Source organism: Leopardus geoffroyi, chromosome B1 (assembly GCF_018350155.1).
Source record: "Leopardus geoffroyi isolate Oge1 chromosome B1, O.geoffroyi_Oge1_pat1.0, whole genome shotgun sequence".
Lineage (NCBI taxonomy): Eukaryota > Metazoa > Chordata > Mammalia > Carnivora > Felidae > Leopardus > Leopardus geoffroyi.
The window spans coordinates 104,932,612-104,954,744 of NC_059327.1; the positions used below are offsets into that span (position 1 = coordinate 104,932,612).

The 22,133-nt window shown below is 38.8% G+C and overlaps 1 protein-coding gene across 2 annotated transcripts in view; it reads right to left on the bottom strand.

Annotated features, from left to right (window-relative positions):
• The window catches only part of SYNPO2 (synaptopodin 2), a 179,895-nt gene extending 166,395 nt beyond the window's left edge, over positions 1-13,500 (bottom strand). Inside the window, exon 1 of one of the 2 annotated variants that reach the window (XM_045468969.1) lies at positions 13,203-13,485. In XM_045468969.1, coding sequence (XP_045324925.1) covers positions 13,203-13,307 — 105 coding nt within the window. In that variant the 5' untranslated portion in view covers positions 13,308-13,485. Of the gene's footprint in view, positions 1-13,202 lie in introns of both variants that reach the window. The other variant, XM_045468972.1, reaches the window with a different exon arrangement.
• Positions 13,501-22,133: the final 8,633 nt, after the last annotated feature.

Consider the following 22,133-nt stretch of genomic DNA (forward strand, 5'->3'; position numbering starts at 1 on the left):
TAAGAAATGAGAAGGAAATGAGTGCTAACTAATGTTTAATTTACGTTATTGTAAAGGCTGACATAGGTACCCTGGTCTAGTCTGGTCCAAGCAGTTATGAATTTCATACAGTACCTGAGGTGACCTCACTGAACTGAGGACCTCCCAACACAGCAGCAAGGAAATGTGCTTCCTCACATGCTCATTTTCTCTAGCATAGTATAATATATCATGTTTTACAGTGCTTGATGAAGTGAATCCCCGTGTTACTATCCAGTTTCCACACTCACAAAATGAGAAAAGTTTTAAAATAGTCTTGAAAGGAAGCTATTAACAAAGATAACACTTCTATTTCAAGCGTGAGAGAACAAGAGTATTGAAGAGTTAACCCTTCTTTATAATCCTACTCTTCATCAGCCATATTGTGAGATTAAAAACCATCACTGCCTAATCATATGACAGGTAGGTAAAATATGCCAAATTACCAAGAAGACTATTTGGAATATGGATTTATATTCACTGTTGTTGGAGAGGAGCTTTACCTCACTGTCCTCAATTATGGCAGCCAGTGTTAGTGTCAAGTAGTCAACTAAGAAGATATTTAATAACTAAGCATCCATAACATAAAAACATTCTAGACTTATTTTTTCAACAATGGTTGAAGTCAGACAATATTCAACTTAAAGCTTTACAGAATTTAAATCAAATGATAATATTTAGAAAGTTCTTCATGGATGCAATTAAAAATGGCTAAACAGTACAATTGGCAACAAACTGAGATGTATTTTTTGTTAGCAAATATTGTTGAAGATGCAAAAAAAAAAACAACCCAAGAAATTGGTACAAATAATATTAGAACAAACTACATGTTGAAGGTTTATTGTTAAGTTAAATAAAAGAGCATGTTTCTGGTGTTTCCCAGCCTATGGTATTTTCTAGATTCTATTTCAATACTTTCACAGATGAAGAACTATTCTTTTGGAGAACCAACAAGGAAGAAAATGGAGAGAAGCTCTCAGAAATTAATGAATTATTTAATTTTTAAAGAATCAATGTCTTATGGAAAAAAATGTACATAAAACCACTGAGAAAGTAGCAGTTTTAACAGTCTTTAACAAAGAAAAGATTCTAGAGTAAGGTTATGGAGGTGCCTCCCATAAAATTCATTCAGTGCATAATTTGAAGGCAAGCTCGTACAGCAAAATAAACTGAAGACAGAGTGTAAAAGTGCTACAGATGTCATCAATATGATTAATTTTATAAAAACTCACATGTAAAATATACTAGAATCCTTAAAACATGTTGCAGTGATACAGGGAGTGACCAGGAAAGTTTTGTGTCATAGAAATTTGTATCACTGAGGTTCAAGTGGTAACCTTGCAAATTTTTGTAAGAGTTGTAGAAGCTAAAGATGTCCCAGAGTTTTATTCATCACAGAAATGAATACTCCAAATTCGTTGATCTTTTCTGGAATAATAAGTGGCTCTTAGTTGTCGGTTACCTGGCCTGTATTTTAGAATAATAAATACAGTATGTCCGGCTTACAATTAATTGCTTTGAAAGCAACTTTCCAAAAAAAAAGAAATAGAAGAAACAGAGAGGAGAAGATTTTGAACAACTGTTATAATGTTTCTATCACTATGTGACTTTTCTAGTTGAAAATTATTTAAGTGTGTTTGTTACTCTTTAAAATTTCATATCTGCACACTTAACTAGGAAAAAAAAAAAGAATTTCTAACAGGCTTTCAATCTTTCAAATAAAAAATATCAGTGAGATTGTAACACTAAAATATTAAAATGTACCCTATTCTCATTAGTTTGTGAGAACAAGTCATGGTTAGTAGGGAAGATGGAGATCTACTCATCATATTACAACAAAAACATTTGCATTATCAGTTGGGAATGAAAACTAATTTTCAGTTAGTGTTTAATTTCTTTAATATGGATCTACCTATGTTAAAAGGTTATCTTTTTCAGTCATGACAGTCTTTAGATTCAAGTGTTGAAATAAACTAAAATTTTACTAGACCTCTGAATTACACCGCATGGGGTCACACTACAATTTTCAGAATCATAGAGTCTGTCAATCACATTGTTCTCACCAAACAAAACAACAACAACAACAACAACAACAACATTCTGCTTCTCATTCTGTAAGAGTAAGAAGATTTTTTGTGTTGTCAAAGTAAAATAAAATCAGTTTTTAAAATATTGCTGATTTCATCTTTATTTTGTTCTTTAAATTTTTTTTATATATTGGAAACTATACCTAAAATATTAGCACAGCATTACATATGTATGTCAATAACATCTCATTTATACATTCCATATATATATATATATATATACACATCATTTATATGTACGTGATATATAAATGGGATATGCTGAAAATTCTTTTACTTAAAGAGGCACAATCAAAACATTTTGAACACCTCTGGTCTAATGGAAGAAACAGACATGTGAGCAAAAATTACAGCCACAGGCAGCGAAGGGTATGGAAGCATGAGGTGAAAGGTATGTGTGACAAAGGCAACACAGCAGAGCAAGTGCTTACTTACAACCAGAAAACTGAGTCAAATCTCTTAGAGAACTGACTCTGAACAGAGTCGTCCAGAATGAGTAAAATGTCTCCAAGGTATTAGGGTGGTTGCCAGAGGAAGGGGTGGACAAGCCCTCCAGCCAAGGACACAGCAGGGATGAATCTTGGTAGCAAGAAAGGCAGAGCATTCCGACAGAACTGTCATATTTTCAAATAGCTAAGTGCACATTTAGGGGAGTTCCAGGTGATGGGGCTGGACAGTATGGCAGGGACCAGATCATGGAGGGTTATGGGTGCTACAGTGGAGCCATGAGCCAGTGGAGCCATGAGCCAGTGAACAAGCCATAGAGCAGGGAGCATCCAACTGGCCTCGGTCCTGGATCTGCCATTTACCAGCTATGTGATCTTAAATTACTTAGTTAACTTCTCTAAGTCTCAGCTTCCTCATCTGTGTGTGTGTGTGGAGGGGGGGGGGGGTGGGAAGTGGAGACAGTAAAGCTATTGTGAATGATAGAAGTCATAAAGTGCTTACTTGTCTGTACATAATAAGATTTTTTTTAAATGTTATGGTTCTTTTGATGACTATGATGGGGAGACTTTGAAGTAATTCAAGCAGTGATATAACAGGTGATTTAGAAAAATCTCTCTGGCAGCTCTCTGTAGCACAAATCTGAGGAATGTGAAACCTAGAGCAGGGAGACAGTTAAAAGGCTTATAGTTAGCTAGAGGACAAAGAATAAGGGCCTGGGCTGAAGTAGTAAGCATAGACACATAGAGCAGGAAACAGAATAAGAGCCATGGAGGACATAGTCAGTACCGCCTAAATCCATTGTGTTTATACCCCTTTGTGAAAATGATTAAAGTAAACTACACTAGACCCACGAAAGTTGTGTGTGTGGAATACAAATCCTGGAGTCAAAGTCTCCAGGTGTGGATCCCAGGTTTACCCTAACTACATATGTGATCTGGGGAAGTCACTTAACCTCGTGCTTCTGTAATGGGGATCTCAAACAGAGATAACCTCATAGAATTATCTCATCATGTTTAAAACGTGATTAAAGAAGTGACTGGCATCCAGTAGACATTATATATGAATGAGTTTCTTAAATAAAAATTATCTCCAGAAAATACTGTTAAAGGTAGTAAGATGTTTGGGGAAAATGATACACATTGACTATTGTTATAAATTTCTTAGGGAAAAAATAATCTGTATCCTAAAATGGTGAAATTCAAGCCAGGTAAATTTTGATAAAGGGAATGAGAGGGATGCCTGGGTGGCTCAGTCGGTTAAGCATCTGACCCTTGATTTCAGCTCAGATCATGGTCTCACAGTTCAGTAGATTGAGCCCCATGTCGGCCTCTGCAGTTTGGAGACTGCTTGGGATTCTGTCTCCCTGTCTCTCTCCCCGCCTCTCCTGCTCATACTGAAGCTCTCTATATCAAAATAAATAAATTTTTTTAAAAAAAATTTAAAGGAATGAAAGAAGAGCAGTAAAAGAAGAAATGTTGCCTAGACAGAATTAGACAGAATATAAACCTATATTTATTTTCAGGAAAACTCACCCACCCCATTGTTTTATCAATCCAGTACCCACACTACTTTCAAATAAAAGTGGAAAAGCTAGTCATGGATGAGCAGATTCTAAACACCCAAGACCAAGATTAGGAAAACTATTTGTTACATAATTAACTCACAGGAGCTTTCACCAATGTTTCAAATGGCAAACCTATGATATTTTTTAGTATATTTGTCTGAAACACACTGGATTTAAAAGCCAGTTAAGGTCAGGGAGCCTGGGTGGCTCAGTTGGTTAAGTGTCCAACTTCCGCTCAGGTCACGATCTTACAGTTTGTGAGTTTGAGCCCCACGTCTGGCTCTGTGCTGACAGCTCAGAGCCTGTAACCTGCTTCATATTCTGTGTCTGGCACTCTGGCTCTCTTTTTCAAAATTAAATTAAAAAATTAAAAAAAAAAATAAAACCCAGTTAAGGAAAACTACATCCAGACTGTCATAACACCAAACTATACCCACTATCACCAAAGATCTGCTACATATCCATGGATTTCACAAGACACTGAAGACAATTTGTTGAGAACCTAGCCAACTATACTTTTTCATAATGACAAAGAATGGTAAATAATTAAAAAAAAAATGCCTAAGGTAATTCAATACTATAAATATGTTCTCATTGAGGTGGTCAAACAATGAAATATCCAACAAACATCAAATATATTTCGTTTCTCATACAAGGCTTTTAACTTCATGAAGCTATTTATTCTTAAGGACTCTTTTCTTTCTTTTTTTTTTAATCCTTATTTATTTTTGAGAGAGAGCCAGAGAGCGAGTAGGGCACAGGCAGAGAAAGAGGAAGACACAGAATCCGAGGCAGGCTCCAGGCTCTGCACTGCCAGCACAGAGCCTGATGTGGGGCTCGAACTCATGAGCCGCGAGATCATGCCCTGAGCCTAAATCAGACGCTTAACCGACCGAACCACCCAGGAGCCCTTCTTAAGGATTCTTTAATGAGGCTAATGTGGGAGTTCTCCATTTCCTTTTCTTTCTTTTTTTTTTTTTTAAGTTTATTCATTTTAAGAGACAGAGAGAGAGAGAGAGAGAGAGAGAGAACACAAGCAGGGGAGGGGCAAAGAGAAGGAGAGAAAGAAAATCCCAAACAAGCTCTGCCAGTGCAGAGCTTGAACTCACAAACCATGAGATCATGACCTGAGCCAAAATCAAGAGTCGAACTCTTAACCAACTAACAGAACCACCCAGGCATCCCCCCATTTCCTTTTACAAAAATCTCATGGCATTCATCATTAATCTGTTAGAATAGATACAATAAAATTTTTGGAATCCATGTATTTTTTAGGTTTATTTATAATTAAACTGGTTTGCTTTCCAGTCTTGTCTCTCAATGCACATGATCTTGGAGATACACTTCCCATAATCCTTCTCCCTGAGCCTATTAAAAGAAAAAATTGTTATAAATGTTTTTAAGAGTTAAGTCTTAGATGGTGACATACTATTTCATACAAACTCCAAATCAGGGGCGCCTGAGTGGTTCAATCGTTTAAGCATCCGATTTCAGCTCAGGTCATGATCTCGCAGTTCGTGGGTTCGAGCCCCACGTCGGGCTCTGTGTTGACAGCTTGGAGCCTGGGGCCTGCTTCAGATTCTGTGTCTCCCTCTCTCTCTGCTCCTCCTCTGCTCACGGTCTGTCTCTCTCTGTCTCTCAATAATAAATAAACATTAAAAAAATTTAAAAAAAAAACTCCAAGTCAAAGTTATGGCAGTTTTCAGCATTACTAAATGATAGCCCATTCGCTTTATCCATAGTGATACAGAGAGAGGCATGATGCCCCTGCCATAGGGAAAGAATTACATTTGACTTTGAACTGCTTTATATAATTTTTTTGCAAATAATTTATTTTTTCAGAATCAGTTTTTTCATCCAAAAACTGAGGATAATAAAACTTTGTCTATTCACGTGGCATCAAATGAGATAACACATGTTAACACACTTGGACGATTGTAAGATATACACATGTGAAGTATTTTTAGCTAAATGTATAAATTAGCTTCTACTCTTGAACACTTATTAACTGATAGAAGAAGTTTAAATTATTTTGGAAGCTCATATTTTAAAACCATTGCCATGAGAAACATACAAATATTATTTAGATAGGTATAATATGTATGTCACAATGACATTACATACTGACTTTTGGACTTGCAAAAACTTTCATTAAGAACAACAATCACCATGGGGCGCCTGCGTGGCACAGTCGGTTAAGCGTCCGACTTCAGCCAGGTCACGATCTCGCGGTCCGTGAGTTCGAGCCCCGCGTCAGGCTCTGGGCTGATGGCTCAGAGCCTGGAGCCTGTTTCCGATTCTGTGTCTCCCTCTCTCTCTGCCCCTCCCCCGTTCATGCTCTGTCTCTCTCTGTCCCAAAAAAAATAAATAAACGTTGAAAAAAAAATTTAAAAAGAACAACAATCACCTTGATTAATATCCAATAAAATTTCAGAGTATTTACTTTCAATTTTGGGGGGCAGGGTAGGGGGTTGAGAGAGAGAGAGAGAGGGAGAATCTTAATAAGCAGGCTCCATGCTCAGCACAGAGCCCAACGTAGGGCTCAATCCCACGACTCTGGGATCACGACCTGAGCCAAAATCAAGAGTTGGACACTCAACCCACTAGTTACCCAGGCACCCCAAGAGTACTTACTTTTAAATTGAGAGTTCTGGACTCCGACAGTAATGTTCGAGAAACACTTTTTTAGACTAACTGAAAGTAGGCACCTTCCTTCTATGGGTGATGAAGATAGTAAATTTTCAAGCTAACATACATGAAATGCATGTAATTGATAATATGAACCTACGGAACTGATGTCTTTGAGGAGTATCAACTCATTCAGTTATAAACAGGAAATTTTCATGTCTTCCAGTAACTGCTTTCAACTATGATAAAACCAAATCCCTCCCTTAATAATACTTTGGTCAGAAATCCCACGCATTTCTGTTGGCTATTGGTTATTAAAACAGTCTAGCTGAATTACAGCTTCAGCCTAATGTCTGTCTCTAGGCTCTGTCCCTAAGCACCATGGCCGGTTTGTGGCTCCAGGGCTTGGTGTGGGCAGGAGGGTGTTGTCTGTTCTTTTTCTGCCTCTCTAGAACTCCTCCCAAGTTGAAGGCAGGAAGATTGGAGAAAGGGGGGATGGTAGATATATTTATTCATAACTGAATGAGGTGGCATTTCTCCCTGGTTGTTGCACTTCTCTCTGGTTAATTATTGAGTGGCCATCTCTGTCCACTCTGTGGCCAGCGTCCAGATGCTAGGGCACTTGTGTAGTTTCTTCAAAGAGCCATGGAGAACTTTGCCACAGTTCCCTAACTTGGGAAATAGGGCTCCTGCTAGGCTCCCTTCCAAGCCCTCTAACAGTCCCTCAGGATGCCAGCTTGCACCTGCCGATCCCTAGCTAAGAGCTTGGCCCATCTGGGTAGGGTACTGGCATGGCAGTTCAAATCCCATCACTTCAGTGACAGTCTTTCACACCTGGGAAATGCAAGAATCCTTGCCTTACCAAACAGTTAAGCTCCTACTTGTTCTCTCTCATTCTCCCTCTCTGTCTCTATCTCTGTCTTTCTTTTTCTCTCCTTCTTCTTACATCTTTATCCAGTTTTATTCTCCCCACCCACCACTCCCTACTTCTTATTCCACCGTTCACATGGCACTAGGAAAGCCAGCAATTCTATTGACAAAGAAGACGTCCTGCTAGGGAATAGCTTGCCAGGTTCCCCTCTTGCAGGCACCTCCAGTCTTTACAATGATCATTTTTAAGCTTCCCAGCACTTCCTTGCCTCCCTGCAATTCATAGATCTTGGCTTCAGAAAGGGAAAATCTTCCCACTACTAATGATGACTTAATCACCATGCTAAAGACCCAGACAATTCTTGAGTCTCTCTGGTCCTTCTCTTGTATCAGCTGGGAAAGAGGCAGTGGGAAAGTGCCAGAAGAATGTCTCATGCCACCCTTCAGTAAGCCCTGTGGTGACTGACATATCTGGCCTCAACTTTCTACAGCAGCGGTTCTGAATCTTGACCACACATTAGAATTGTCTTTAGCGTGTTTATAAATCTTGATACCTGGGGCTCCCTTGGCCAATTAAATCGGATTTGGATGAAGACCACACTGTTTTTTGTTTTTCTATAAACTTCCTTTGGGGCACCATCTTAGCCTACTTTCATTCTCTCAGGTACCTGTTTCTATCAGTTCAGGAGAAGTCAGATTTGCAATCAAATCCCACCATTTTTTACAGCTTCACCTTTGGCAAGTAACATAGCCTTTCTGTGCCTGAATTCCTTCATCTCTAAAATGAAGATATTTTTCATACTATTTCTTGGGTTTTGGGGGTCATTTGAAAATACCTGCAAAGAAAATATTACAAAGAACATTTCCCTGAAAAGAGCTTGATAAATGTTGGTTACATATATGCCGTGTCCCGATAATGGTAAAGTTCATGCATAGTCATTATTTTAGCTCATTGTCTTTCAACAATGTTCTGTCTTAAAACCCACAATTCCAAAACAAAGATTTAAATAACATATGCTTAATAGATTTACCTAGCATGCATTGACTTCTGTAAACATACCTGCTATTAGAATTTCTAGAAAGCTCTCAAAAACTTAACAAAATGAAGTGATAAAGATGTTACTAGCTTTCCATATGTAGTAAAGAGCATTTATCCTCAAATACACATATTCAAACACATTAAAATATTTCTTTTTCCCTTTAGAAGTAGCTATGCTTCTGGAATTATTTTATTTGAAACATTTTAGAGACCTCACTGATGGTACTAATGGGTAAGATGATGTTACTTGATTGTGCCTTACCTAAATACCACATCTTTATTTAAAGTTTTACAGAGAGGACATACAGAATCATTAAATCCACTTCTGCCCATAAAATAGATGACTGTAATCTGTCATCTCAATTTTAATAAAAGCTACTTGAAACTTTGAATTGAAATTCAATAAGAGAATTATAAGTACCATAGTGTCTATACGTTTTAAAGAAAGCTTAAAGTGCTAAACATTCTAACATATAAAGGATACAGTGTGCACATTTCTTTCTTTATTATATTTAAAATGTGAGTTATTTCTGAATTGCTCATAAGATTTGTTTGTAAAACAAAAATTTCTCACCACTTCTTTATATGAAGATTTCCCAAATTGTCAAGAGCATACCCAGAGACATAGCCACGTAAGTACATATTCCAAAAAAGAGTTTTGTCAAGTAAAAGTGCTAACATAGTTTTTCTAAGAATGTTTGCACACATACAATGGAGTTTTATGTTATAAATAGGTCTCAATAAATTTACTTCTATGAATGATATTCTCAAAGTATACCTTACAGAATATTGTCCTATGATTCTGTATTAGAGATATTTGTTTTCTATAACATCTATTTAGAACATAAGTTAAAAGATATATAAACATTTAAAAACCAGACAACTGTTACTGATTATTTGGGCCTTGTACAAATTCAATTTATTCTTTTTTTATGTTTATTTATTTATTTTGAGAGAGAAAGAGAGAGAGAGCATGAGTGGGGAAGGAGCCGAGAGAATGGGAGAGAAAGAATCCCAAGCAGGCTCCGTGCTATCAGTGCAGAGCTTGACAAGGGACTTGATCTCACAAACCAGGAGATCATGACCTGAGCCAAAATCAAGAGTCAGACACTCAACCGACTGAGCCACCCAGGAGACCTCAAAGTTCAATTTATTCTTGAAACAAATCCAAATTTTATGGCTTTGAGCTTCAATGTTATAAAAATTTGATTATTAATATTTCTGTTAGTGATCTTTAAAAGTTGGAGTTTGCCTACAGTTCAGTCAGCCAGTCAAGTACTAAAAATGTTTGAACATCTCTCAAAAGTGACTAAATGTGTCACTAGAAGGATATTTATAATTTATATATTTATATATACATATTTATAAATTTATAATTTATAGGGAATTATAATCTACTTAACTTCTACTCATTGTTAATAACATTAGATTAGCTTTTTTTCATTATTTCAGCTTGTTAGATTTTCATTTTATACAGAATTATAAAAAATCTGAACACTAGATATTTTAAAACAAGCCAAAAATTTGTTATCTATAGAACTGCTTTGTAGTGTCCCCATTTTAAGGGAGCATGATTCAAGCACTGTCCGGAATTTCCTTTTCTTTGTTAATGTATATTTTCTTCAATTCCAAATTCATCCTTTGCATGTTCTTCAAAACTGTGAGCATTGTGTTTGTTAGCAACCATCCCTACCCAGCCTTTCTACCCCATTCCTCTCCATCCTCCTTCTTGTAGGTAACTCAGAAGAGGAGGAAGTCCATGCCATGTTCATTTCACCTTGAGCCCAGGGACCATTCCTGGAACTAAGTGGACTCGATGTTTTAAATGAAAAACAGTAATCCCAGTGAGGTCATAAGCTTGATAACATACAAAGTGACAAGCACTTTGCTCCAAGAGTTTTCTAGAACAAATAATGCTAGCATAAGAAATTAAATGTGAGTTTGAGTTAAGTGGAAAAAATAGACCAACAAAAGTAGGTATTGCCATAGTAACTTAGAAATTTTTCTTCTTTTGAAGGCTTTCTAGTCACTTTTTACATATGGGGAAAAGTACACTGTAGTCTGTAGTGTATCTCTCTCTCTCTCTCACACACACACACATACACACACACACACACACACACACACACACACACACACACAAGAATTAAGGCAAACATCCAGACGACTTCATAATACTTTTAAATCAACAATTCACTATTCTATCACAAACTAGAAAACTAAAGCAAACATTCAAATGCTTTAGTAATGGTCTTTTTAAAACCACAAATATATTGCCATGATATTTTAGGAAAGTTGACTTGGGGGGAAGAGAAGGATCGAATTTTTTTACACTCAGACATGTAATATCCTCTCTGAATCCTGTCAATAGAGACATCACCGGCAGAGAAATGCTCCCAAATCACTGTTCACTAGCAATTCTTCAAAAACAAAATCAGTTCTTAAAAAAAAAATCACACAATAGTTCCACTTTGAATTTTTTTAATGCTTATTTATTTTTGAGAGGGAATGAGACAGAGTGTGAGCAGTAGAGGGGCAGAAAGAGAGAGGGAGACACAGAATCCGAAGCAGGCTCTAGGCTCTGAGATGTCAGCACAGAGCCCGATGCGGGGCTCTAACAGAGGAACCATGAGATCGTGACATGAGCTGAAGTCAGACACTTAAGCGCCTGAGCCACTCAGGTAACCTCCCTTTTTAATAATTTTTTTTAATGTTTATTTATTTTTGAGAAAGAGAGACAGAGTGTGAGCAGGGGAGGGGCAGAGAGAGAGGGACAATAGGTCCACTTTGAAACAAGCACATCTCGGAGTCAGGAGAAGCCCAATACCCAACCCATTCTTAAGATCTGGCCACAGAAGAACTACTGGAATAACAGCATCTAGCCACCTTTGTCCCTACATTTTAACTGGGAGGCAAGTGATTCTAAAGTTGCATACTATTAGGACAGTGAAACTAGAGCAATATTAGAACCTCACTGATGGTAGAGTACAATTTCCTCTTTACTTCTCTCTTTTTGTACAGCACTCAAAATTTTTGCCTCTTTCTCCCCCCACCCCCCAACACCTCACAACAGATGAGTCAGGAAGGGTGAGAGATTTGTCACAGGCCCGCTACAAGTTAGATCAGAGCTGGAATTAGAACCCAAATCTCAGTAACTGGAGCCAGCCAACTGCTATTCTAGACTCAGAACAACTCCAGTTCAGTGTCATGAATTCTGCATACTCCAAATTTGTCATTACTGTTTTGTCTGATGCTTCCTGCCATACTCCTAAAGCAACACAATGAAACCTCCTTTCCGTATTCTTCGATCACTGCTAGTCTAAAGCAGAGGAAAGTTACTTAAACTTTCTGGGCTCTTATCTAAACTCCGCAGGTTGAACTGGAAGTCTCTGAGAAACTTTCCAGTTCTAAAAATTCTGCTTTTCACCCTCTGTCTTATGCTTCATTCTTGATGTTTGAAATTTTCACTAGGTGGCAGGATTCCACCATCACATTACAAAAGGATTTTTCGATGGAAGCCTGGGAGCAGAAAATTTCAAAGAAACTCCTTTCCTCAGAGTGAACATAAAAAAAAAAAAAAAGCAAAAAAAAAAGCCAAAGCCAAGAGAAAGAATAACTACAAAGGCCAGTAGTCCACATATTTCATAAAGTTCTAGATCCATTTTTAATATAATTATAAAGAGGGAATTAATCAAACATGTTTTTCATACAATACTACAATTTGGTATCCAAATCAGGTAAAAGTCTGCATTAATTTCATGCATTTTAGTTTATTTTATCTGAATCCCAATGTAAACTATATCGGATCCCTTCCAGCAAACTGGTAGCAAGAAACAATCAATATGATGGAAACAAAAACATCTAAAACATTTAAAATCATTTTTACATGCATTTCAAAGTTTCCTATAAGTTACTTACAATATATTTCTAATGTCTTTGAATTTTATTTTGAGCACTTAACTAGGTGAGTACACATGATGGTAGATTTATTTGTAAAACCCTTAAGAGAATATTCTTTCAAATAGATTTTATGACATTTCATCATATATTTAAAATTATTGCCCCAAATCGGCCTTTTAAGAGATGCTGTATTGTAAATGTCACTACCAACGCTTCTTTGTAAGAGTCCCCCAAAGCCAAGCTAATTGGTTATGCTGAGCTGAGCATTTCTCTTCTGCCAGAACCAAGTAAAGTAACATGAAACAATAACGCAACTGCATATTCTATATTGCCTAGAAGAAACTTCCCAAGTGTCTTGCCGGTTGTCAGAGAAGCTGATTAACTAGACTTTTCTTCAGCTGATAAATATGGCCCTCTTGTGCTTTTTTTTTTTTTTTCTTTCAATTACTGGTTAATTGTATATATGCTATATGTTACTCGAAAGTTTTTTCGAAACACGAACAAACCCGCATCCTGGGAAAAGTTAGCATCAGCGCCAAAATCAGACCAATACATAACCTTCTGAATCAGCACTTGAAAAAACCATCAACAGGTTGCTTTCATTCCCTCCCAGGACAGAGCGGTGATAACATCTCTTCGGAGGTCCTACCTTAGCAACTTGTAAGGGCTGCTTCTGCTCCTTGCCACCTTGCAATCTGAACCCCCAGGGCGCCCCTCCGGTCATGGAAATGCAGATAAAATCCCCCGTGCCCATTTTCTCCTTTTAGTTGGGTAGCATGAAGAGCCTGAAAAGACAGACGAGGCTTCTGTGCGGTTGAGATGTGTGCTTAGCCCCAGGCGCCTCCAAGGAGGCAGGGCTGAGGAGCGCAGAAGCAGAGCTCTTGCTGCAGCCGCCGTCCCGGCCGCCGCTGCCGCGAAATAGCGCAGCTAATAGGATCATTCACAAGGAGGCAGAAGCGCTCCCTGGCATCGAGGACACCGCCCACTTTTGCGTCACGCTCCTTTGTTCAGCCCACTTCAAGCAAGGGAAGGAGACTCGCTCACCGCAGAAGGTCCTCTTTTGGGGCGGGTTTGGGGCGGTGGAGCAAGAGTTCCCTAGCACTCACATTTAATGCCAGCACTTAAAGAATGACTGAAAAACTTTCATTAAATAATCATATAAGTAGTAAAGAACACGTGAAGGTTTTAATCTCCAGGCCACGAGTGTCATCTCCCAATATGAGCTCTGAGAACTCAACTACTAGACAATTCCATTCTCTCAAATAAATGTTTTAAGAAGAACCACATTGACGTTTGAAACAGACAAAAGGGAGTGAAAGTGGGTGAAATTATTATTTTTCTAAGTTTTTACTGTCTACGGCCTGCAGAACTAATCCCATAAGAGGAAATAAAAGAAAGCAAAACATTTGAGTTTTTCCCTCAAAACCTCCTACTCTGAAAAGTGCTTTTTTTGAACTACCAGATAGGTATATACATTTTAGAGCCGGAGGATGTGGTTGGGGGGTGGGGGAGGAGAGGGAGAAGGAGGAGAAGAAAAGGTGAGGGGAAGGATTTCCCCCTGGAAATTATATTCTTTTAACAGCGCTCTTGAATGGTTTGGATTGCTTTAAATTTAAATAAGCGTTTCATTTTCTTCCCTGTTCAGCAGGAAGGAAACTTCTTAAACCAAAATAGCCAACTACATACAATGTCACCTACAAGTTTCTTATTTTTATAATCCCTCATCACTTCTTCTGAGTCTGGGTGGTCCAAAATAAAAGTTGATTTCAATGTTTTAAAATCTGAATACAATCTACCAAAAATCGTACAAATGGAACATTTTTATTTTCCCATAATGTTTTTATTTTCCATGACATTCATCCCTGTAGGGAACGGTAATTTGTGTTACATGTGGTACCAAACAAAATTGACTTCCAGACGCTCTGCCTGTTTCAGTACTAGGAAGCACTGTGCAGTGAACATCCATACAGCCTTGTTCCCCAGAAGCCAAACGTGTCAAGTGATTTTGTTTGTGCTTTCTCACTGGGGTAAAGGAAGACAACATAACCAGAGACTGTTGGCTCTCAAAGAGACCCTTTGAGGGCATGAGGACCAGACAGGCATCTCAAGTTTGATTCTCTTCAGAGAGGTGAATTGGCTTCCCCAAAGTCTTTCTTTGAAAAAATATAATTTTATAAGTGACATCCTAAAGTATGACTTCTGAGAACAAAAGAAAAAGAACTTTTTACATGTTCTTTTTCCACCTTCTCGTGTCCCTCCTGTTCCTCAACCCAGTTCAGTCTAGCTTCTATCCCCACAAGAGGGAAAACTCTCGGCAAGGTCACTTACTACCTCCTTGCTTTTGTGAGCGCTTGAGATTATTAACCATGTCCCCCTTAGATTGTCTTCTCTCTTGGGCTTCGATTCGAGGACACAACACGCTCTTTCCTCTTGCATCTCTAGCCACTCTTCTCTGGCCTTGGGTAGTCCTCAGCCTCTACTAATTCATTAAATGTGTGTGTTCTCTTCCAGGCCTATGTCCCGGTCTACTTTTCTCACTTTACTTCCTTTCTATGGCTTCTTTCATTCACCCCATAGAATTTAACCTTCCCCCTCAATCTCAGATACAATTCCTCAACTCCAGGCCAATATATGCAACTGCTCATTAAACCTGTTTCTATGTGAACCTATCACAGAAACCTAAAACTCTGTATACTCAAAATCAAGTTTCTTTTTTTTCCTCCAAATTCTGCTTTTCCTCCTGTGTTTCCCATCTCAGGATAATCGGCAAACTTACCTTTCTCTTATGTCTGGTTCCCCTCAACCCTGACTTAAATGTAAATGTGATGCTGGAGGCTGGAACGGGGGTAGCCATATTGTGACCATGAGGTAAAGCTGAAGAAAACTGTGAAGACTCCAGTGCTGATAAAATTAATGCCAATAGTTGTGCACCTCCAGTTTCCTTACTGTGCAAGAAAAATGACCCTATTTGTTTAACCTGCTGTAGGTCCAGTTCATCCCTACTTGCAGCAGGTACACTCCTATCTGCTAACTGGAGGAATAGCTTCTCCATCCAACCAACCAGTTCCTCCGGACAACCGGGGGCTCAAATATTGCTTTAATGTGAAGATTTAATCTGGGTCAGGACCTTGACATAGAGTATTTTATTTATCTTCAAAGTAACCATGCTAGGGGGGCGCCTGGGTGGCGCAGTCGGTTAAGCGTCCGACTTCAGCCAGGTCAGGATCTCGCGGTCCGGGAGTTCGAGCCCCGCGTCAGGCTCTGGGCTGATGGCTCAGAGCCTGGAGCCTGTTTCCGATTCTGTGTCTCCCTCTCTCTCTGCCCCTCCCCCATTCATGCTCTGTCTCTCTCTGTCCCAAAAATAAATAAACATTGAAAAAAAAAATTAAAAAAAAAAAAAAAAGTAACCATGCTAGGTAGTTACCAGTGTCTCCCTTTTACTGGTAATTAACTCAGTCTTAGATTCTACATGGTAGAGATTTGAACCTTTGCCTGCCTGAATTTAAAATGCCTCTTCTTATCATTGCCATCCTATCTCCACGATTTGTGTATTCCCTAATGCACATCTCCTATATCCAACTGCTCATTAAGACCTATGGATCCAACTTATAAGTAGAATGTAAATCCGCCCCTTCCCTCCATTCCCACTACTGTGGTTATTTCCATCTCTGGCCCTGGTTTCAGCAATCTCCTAACTAATATGTCCCAGCTTTGTTTCACCCTCAATTCATTTTTGACTTTACAGCAAGGGTGAAATTTCTAAAATGCAACGTTTATCTTGTTTTATCCCTCTGTTTAAAGTCTTCAAGGGCTGGGGCACCTGGGTGGCTCAGTCCCTTAAGCTTCTGACTTTGGCTCAGATCATGATCTCGTGGTTTGGGAGTTCGAGCCCCACATCAGGCTCTGTGCTGACAGCTCAGAGCCTGGAGCCTGCTCTGGATTCTGTGTCTCCCTCTCTTTTGGCCCCTCCCCTGTTTTCTCTCTCCCTCTCCTTCTCTCTCTCTCTCAAAAATAAACATGAAAAAAAAGTTTAAAAAAATAATAATAAAGTCTTCAAGGACTTTCAGAATAGCCCAAACTCCTTTGCATAGAGAACACATTCTGCCCCCCATTCCTCACTTCTTCTCCCACCTCATCTCTCACCTTGAATTTTATGACTCAGACACACAGAACTATTTTTCCTTTCTATAACCTGCTTTTTTGGTTCCATCTGCTAAGTCATTCTTCTAAGCTATCTAGTCCACCCTACACATAGATCACCTGATAAGTCCTACTCATCCTTCTGGCCTCAGATTACAGGTCACATTCTCCAGGAAGCCTTTCCTAACCCTCCTCCCCCACAGGTATTCCTTCCATGTGCTGCCATCACTCTGCACTTTCCCTCTCATTCGAATGGTCTCTTAAATTGTCTGAACCCAACACTAGGTTATTAACCCTGTGAGATTAGCAGATGTCCCCAATTTATTGGAAATTGTATCCCCAGGTCTAATACAATTCTTGATGCCAAACTGGTGCTCATTATGAGTAGAATGAAAGACTAGACATGATTTCCCAGAATAAAGGTGTAGAAGAGAGAGTCAAAGAGTTCTCATTTCTTTTCTTTTTTTCTTACTTCATTTGACTTGGAAAAAAATCTGGAAGAGAGCAAAATTCTTGAATTCTACCACTTAGAGACCATATGGAATATTTCGTGCCTGTCTCCCTAACATCTTGCCTGTCCCCCCTACCAGATTCAGTAAGATTGATCCTTCCACCCCAGCAGCACAGATAAGCTGGTTGATCTAAGACAGTCAGAGTAATCTTTTCTCTGTAACACAGAGCTTAGATCAGGAATGGGTACAAAACCTAGGCTTGAGTCAAGGACATTCCCCCAGCTCTAGTGATTAATTTGTATACGGTCCAACCACAGGGAAGCTTAAGAGCCTTCCAGAAAGCTGTCAGGGGCAATATCATTACCCCCCATAGATATTGATAACATCCAATGGGAGAAGTCAATGTGAAGGTGAAACTACCACAAGATATGTTGGGAGAGAGAATCTTCCTTGGTTCTTCAGTGCTCCTGAAGGTCTTTCTGGATGTGTCAGAATTCAAGGTCCTAATGCTTCTCTTCCTGAGCTATTTCTCAGGGTTATGTTTGTAGCAGGATGTGGTAATATCTCAAGGTGGATCAAAGAGCAAGCTGATTGCAAACAAAAAGTAAAATAAAAGCAATGGATTCAACAGGCTTAGTGTACCTTAGCTGATATGGAAATCCTTTGTGTGTGTGTAGCATGCATCTGGATCATTTCCTATAAATGGAATTTGAGGCAATATAAGCTTGTAAATATGGTGATGTTCATGCTGCTTGTTATATCGAGTAAGAAAGCTCTTTGTCTCTGACTGAAGAATCTCATTTCTTCTTCCAGCATCCATGAAACACTAACAAGCTAACTTAGTCATCTGCAAGGAGGGTGAAATCAAGTCCCAGACCCAACAAAGTAAACAAGACGTTAGTGGAGAAATGGAAGTAGAGCCCTGGTCAAACAGCACACAGCCTGCTCTTTATTTTATTTGGGATATAAGAATCAAGGCAAGTGTAAAAACCCTTTTTCTTAAGGGAAAAAAAAGTGACAAGTGCTTTTGAAAACGATCTTCTTTGATGGTAGCTACACTTATGGTGAGCATAGCATAACATAGATTTTTCAAATCACTTTGTTGTACACCTGAAACTAATGTAACATGTGTCAATTATACTTCAACTAAAAAATTACCTTCTTAGACTAACTCTACTTCAATGCCATTTAAAGAATTTAACAATATATCATCTGTTGTTTTATACTACCATCCACTAATTCTTCATTCAGCAAATAATACCTATATTATCCTTCCCAATGTTGACAACACAGTAAGATTATTGAGCCTAACATGAATTGCGAAGCCACATTATAAAACAAAAATCTTGCATTAGGAATGACTTATTCTACAATAATTTCACATTGGCTACCTATGCTGGCTCATGCCTCTTTGTTTTCTTTCTAATTCAATATTTTACTCAAAAATATGTGGAGGTGGGAGTGGGTAGTGTACCCCACACCACCGGCAAGCAATTCTCAGTACACCAGCAAAATATCTAAGAATTCAACTCAATTCGACACTATCTACCTGGAGATAGCATCAGATTCCATAGGTAAGGGCTCAGTCCCACATGACATGCTCCCCCAACACACACACTTCAGACACCAGTCACAAGTCCAGATTATCACCTTTGCTTCTGATCAACCAGCTATATATCAGAGGTTCCAAAGATCCCCTCCTTGGATTTGATTAATTAATGATTATTGATTATTAAACAATATAATAAAGGATACAGATGTCCATCCAGATGGAAGAGATAGGTAGGGCAAGGTATATGAGAAGGGATGAAGAATTCCCATGCCCTCTCCAGACACACCACTCTCCCAACACCTCCATGTGTTCACCAATACAGAAGCTCTCCAAGCCCGGTACTTATGGAATTTTATACAGACTTCATCACGTAGGCATGATGGATCATTAGCTCTATTTTCAGCTCTTTTCCCTTCTCAAGAAAATGGGTGGCAGGGCTGAAAATTCAAGTTTCTAATCATGGCTTGATCTTTCCAATGACCAGCTCTCATCCAGAAGTCCACCCAGAATCACCTCATAAGAACAAAAGACACTCTCACCACCCCAGAAATTACAAGGATTTCAGGAATTCTGTATCAGGAACAAAGGTCAAAGACCAATATAAAAACAAGAGGCACTCCTAGTGTTCTTATCACTTAGAAAATTATAAGAGTTTGGGGTGCTTGGATGGCTCAGGTGGTTAAGCATCCAACTCTTGATTTTGGCTCAGGTCATGATCTAATGAACTAACAGACTGAGCCCCACATTGGGCTCTGGTCTCTGCACTGATAGCATGGAGCCTGCTTGGAATTCTCTCTCACCCTCTTTCTCTGCCCTACCCCCCCAACCCTCCTCCCTCTCTCTCTCAAAGAACTTATTAAACATTTGTTTTTAAAGGGGCTTTAAAAAAACAAAACAGAAACCTAGCAGGTATCTTACAACATTAGCTAATGTATTTATGTGAGTTAAATCTGAATAAATCACCAAATGAAACCACGCGGATTAAAGTCCCTATGGGATACATACACATTAAAAGTTTTAGTTTCAAAAGCATATTTTATAAACGTGCAATGTGTGTGCGTGCGTGTGTGTGTACATTTTAGGACAATGAAGATGGGGTTAAATAAATATATTAGAAAAATAGTTTCAGACATCTGTTTTCTCCAAAAGACTGGAGGGCATTCAGTTCAAAAAATGAACTGAAAATGTGACTCATGATGTCTACTGACTATACCGTTTTTCTACTTTGCTAGTAAATAATGCATGTTTTGTATTTCGGATAGTATTATCTGAAACATAAGAAGGAGTAAAGATAATTTTTAAGTAAAATGTAAAGTCAATGAACTATTAAAGATAAAATTTAAATGATAGCATCTATATTTTTAAACAAACAAAATCATTTTTTCCATGGGTTATAATCAATATTTGGAACTGTCACTAAATTTTAACCTCCAAAATCAGGATTAAAATTTGGAGCTTTGAAACAATGTATTTTGTTATTGTTGTTTTGTTTTAATTTTTCCTTCTGCAAAAAGGGACTGAGAGCAATTAGGCATGAAATTGCATATGTGGGAAGAAATTCATATCCCAGACAAAGACAACAAGATCTTTTCAAATGATCATTCTTAACATTTGGATGAAACATGATAGTTGGAATTAATTACAGATAACAGAATTTTATCCTAAGTGTTAAAAAATACATACGCAGATAATCAACATGATGACAAATATTTGCGAACTCCTATTAAGCAGTTATGAAACTTTCCGACTATTGGAGAATCACTAATCCATTATCTGCTGACCCCACTAGGGCCTGCTGTGACTCGAGTATCTGTGCTGTTTCCTGGAATGCACGTGCATGAAATGCCATCTGAGCAGGTGGTGATGCTGCTTTGCCGCATTCCAGTGCAAGAGAGAAGGGGCAGTGTGAAAGAAGACACCCTCCAACAGTCCAACAGCATTTTCCCTGCTCATCTACATGCCCTCTCTTGCTTGGAGACTGAATGTGGTTTCAGGAGAAACTACCACTGCTGCTGGTGGTGACTCAAAGTCCCAACACTGAGGCTTGCAGAGCTAAGGAGATACACCGGCAACTCCTACTTTTACGTGGAGCCCGGAGACACTGCCTTACCCAACCTCGCAGCATGAGGTAGTATATTCATTTGCTAGGCGGATGCTAAGTACTACAAAGTACTTTACAAAGTACTACAGACAAGGTGGCTTGAAAAGAAATGCATTGTCTCACAATTCTGAAGATGAGAAGTCTGAGATAAAGGTGTCCACAGAGTCTTTTGAAGTCTGTTTCCTTGGCTTTTAGATGGCTGTCTTCTCCAAATGCCTTCACATCATCTTTTCTCTGTACCTGTACATTCCAACCCCCTCTTTTTTATATAGAATCAGTTATATTGGATTAAGGCCTGCTCTAGTGACCTAATTTTAACTTAATTACCTTTAAAGACCTTTTGTCTAAATACAGTCACATTCTGAGATATTGGAGAGTAGAACTTCAACATATGAATTTGGGGGATAAATTTCAGCCCATAACAGGGAGGCAGAGCCTACAGAGAGTACGTAACTAAGTACCAGTTAGTTTCCTTTGCGATATACAAAAGGTATGTGACAGAATAATTTTTGAGATTTTGATAATTTTGTTCTTCAGATTTCCCCCTTCTTCCTCTTCTAAGAAAGTAGTCAGACCCTTACAATTTCCTTAACTCAGGGACTTTTGCTGAGGGAGAATAGAAGGTAACACTAGTGATTCCCTGTTTTGTAAGGCCTAACCTCCATGAAATGACTTTCCAAGAGATCCCAAGAGGGGAGAAAAGCAAAGAAAGTTCCCTTGAGAAAAGCAAGGCAGGGCTTTAGTCCTAGCTAGGATTGTCTAACTGTCTGTGTGTCTCTCCAGTAATGCTGATCACCATGCTGCTGCCAGGGAACTAACGGCAAGAGGGCAACAGCTATAGGGTCTCTGGAGGGAGGCCAGACACCAAGAGGAGGGCTCCCAACCTTTGCCAACGTTCTTCAGCCACATACATGTCAAGAAACTGCAGTTAGGTACCTGACTGCTGGCCAAGACCATGGACAGTTCAGTGACCAGTGAAGGAAAATGATTGATGACCAGTTGCTCTGCTGAATCCCAACAACTTTGCAAACCCCGGGAAGGACGTGGCCAATTCAGTGAGATGGGGACCAGAGTTGGAGTAAATTCATTAAAATGATAAAATAATAGTCTTGAGCTAATTTAAAAGATACACATTTTTAAGCTTATAGTTCATTCATTCAAATGATTTTTTGTGAGCATCCCAGACAACATTCCTGCTCTCACGGAGCCCACATTTTACCAGAGAAGCCAGATAATAAGTACGTAAACAAAATAGCTTCAGAGGGAAATAGAGGCTAAAAAGAGAGAACGGGATGATTCAGCAGAGAGTAAGGGGAGTAATACACACAGGAGATC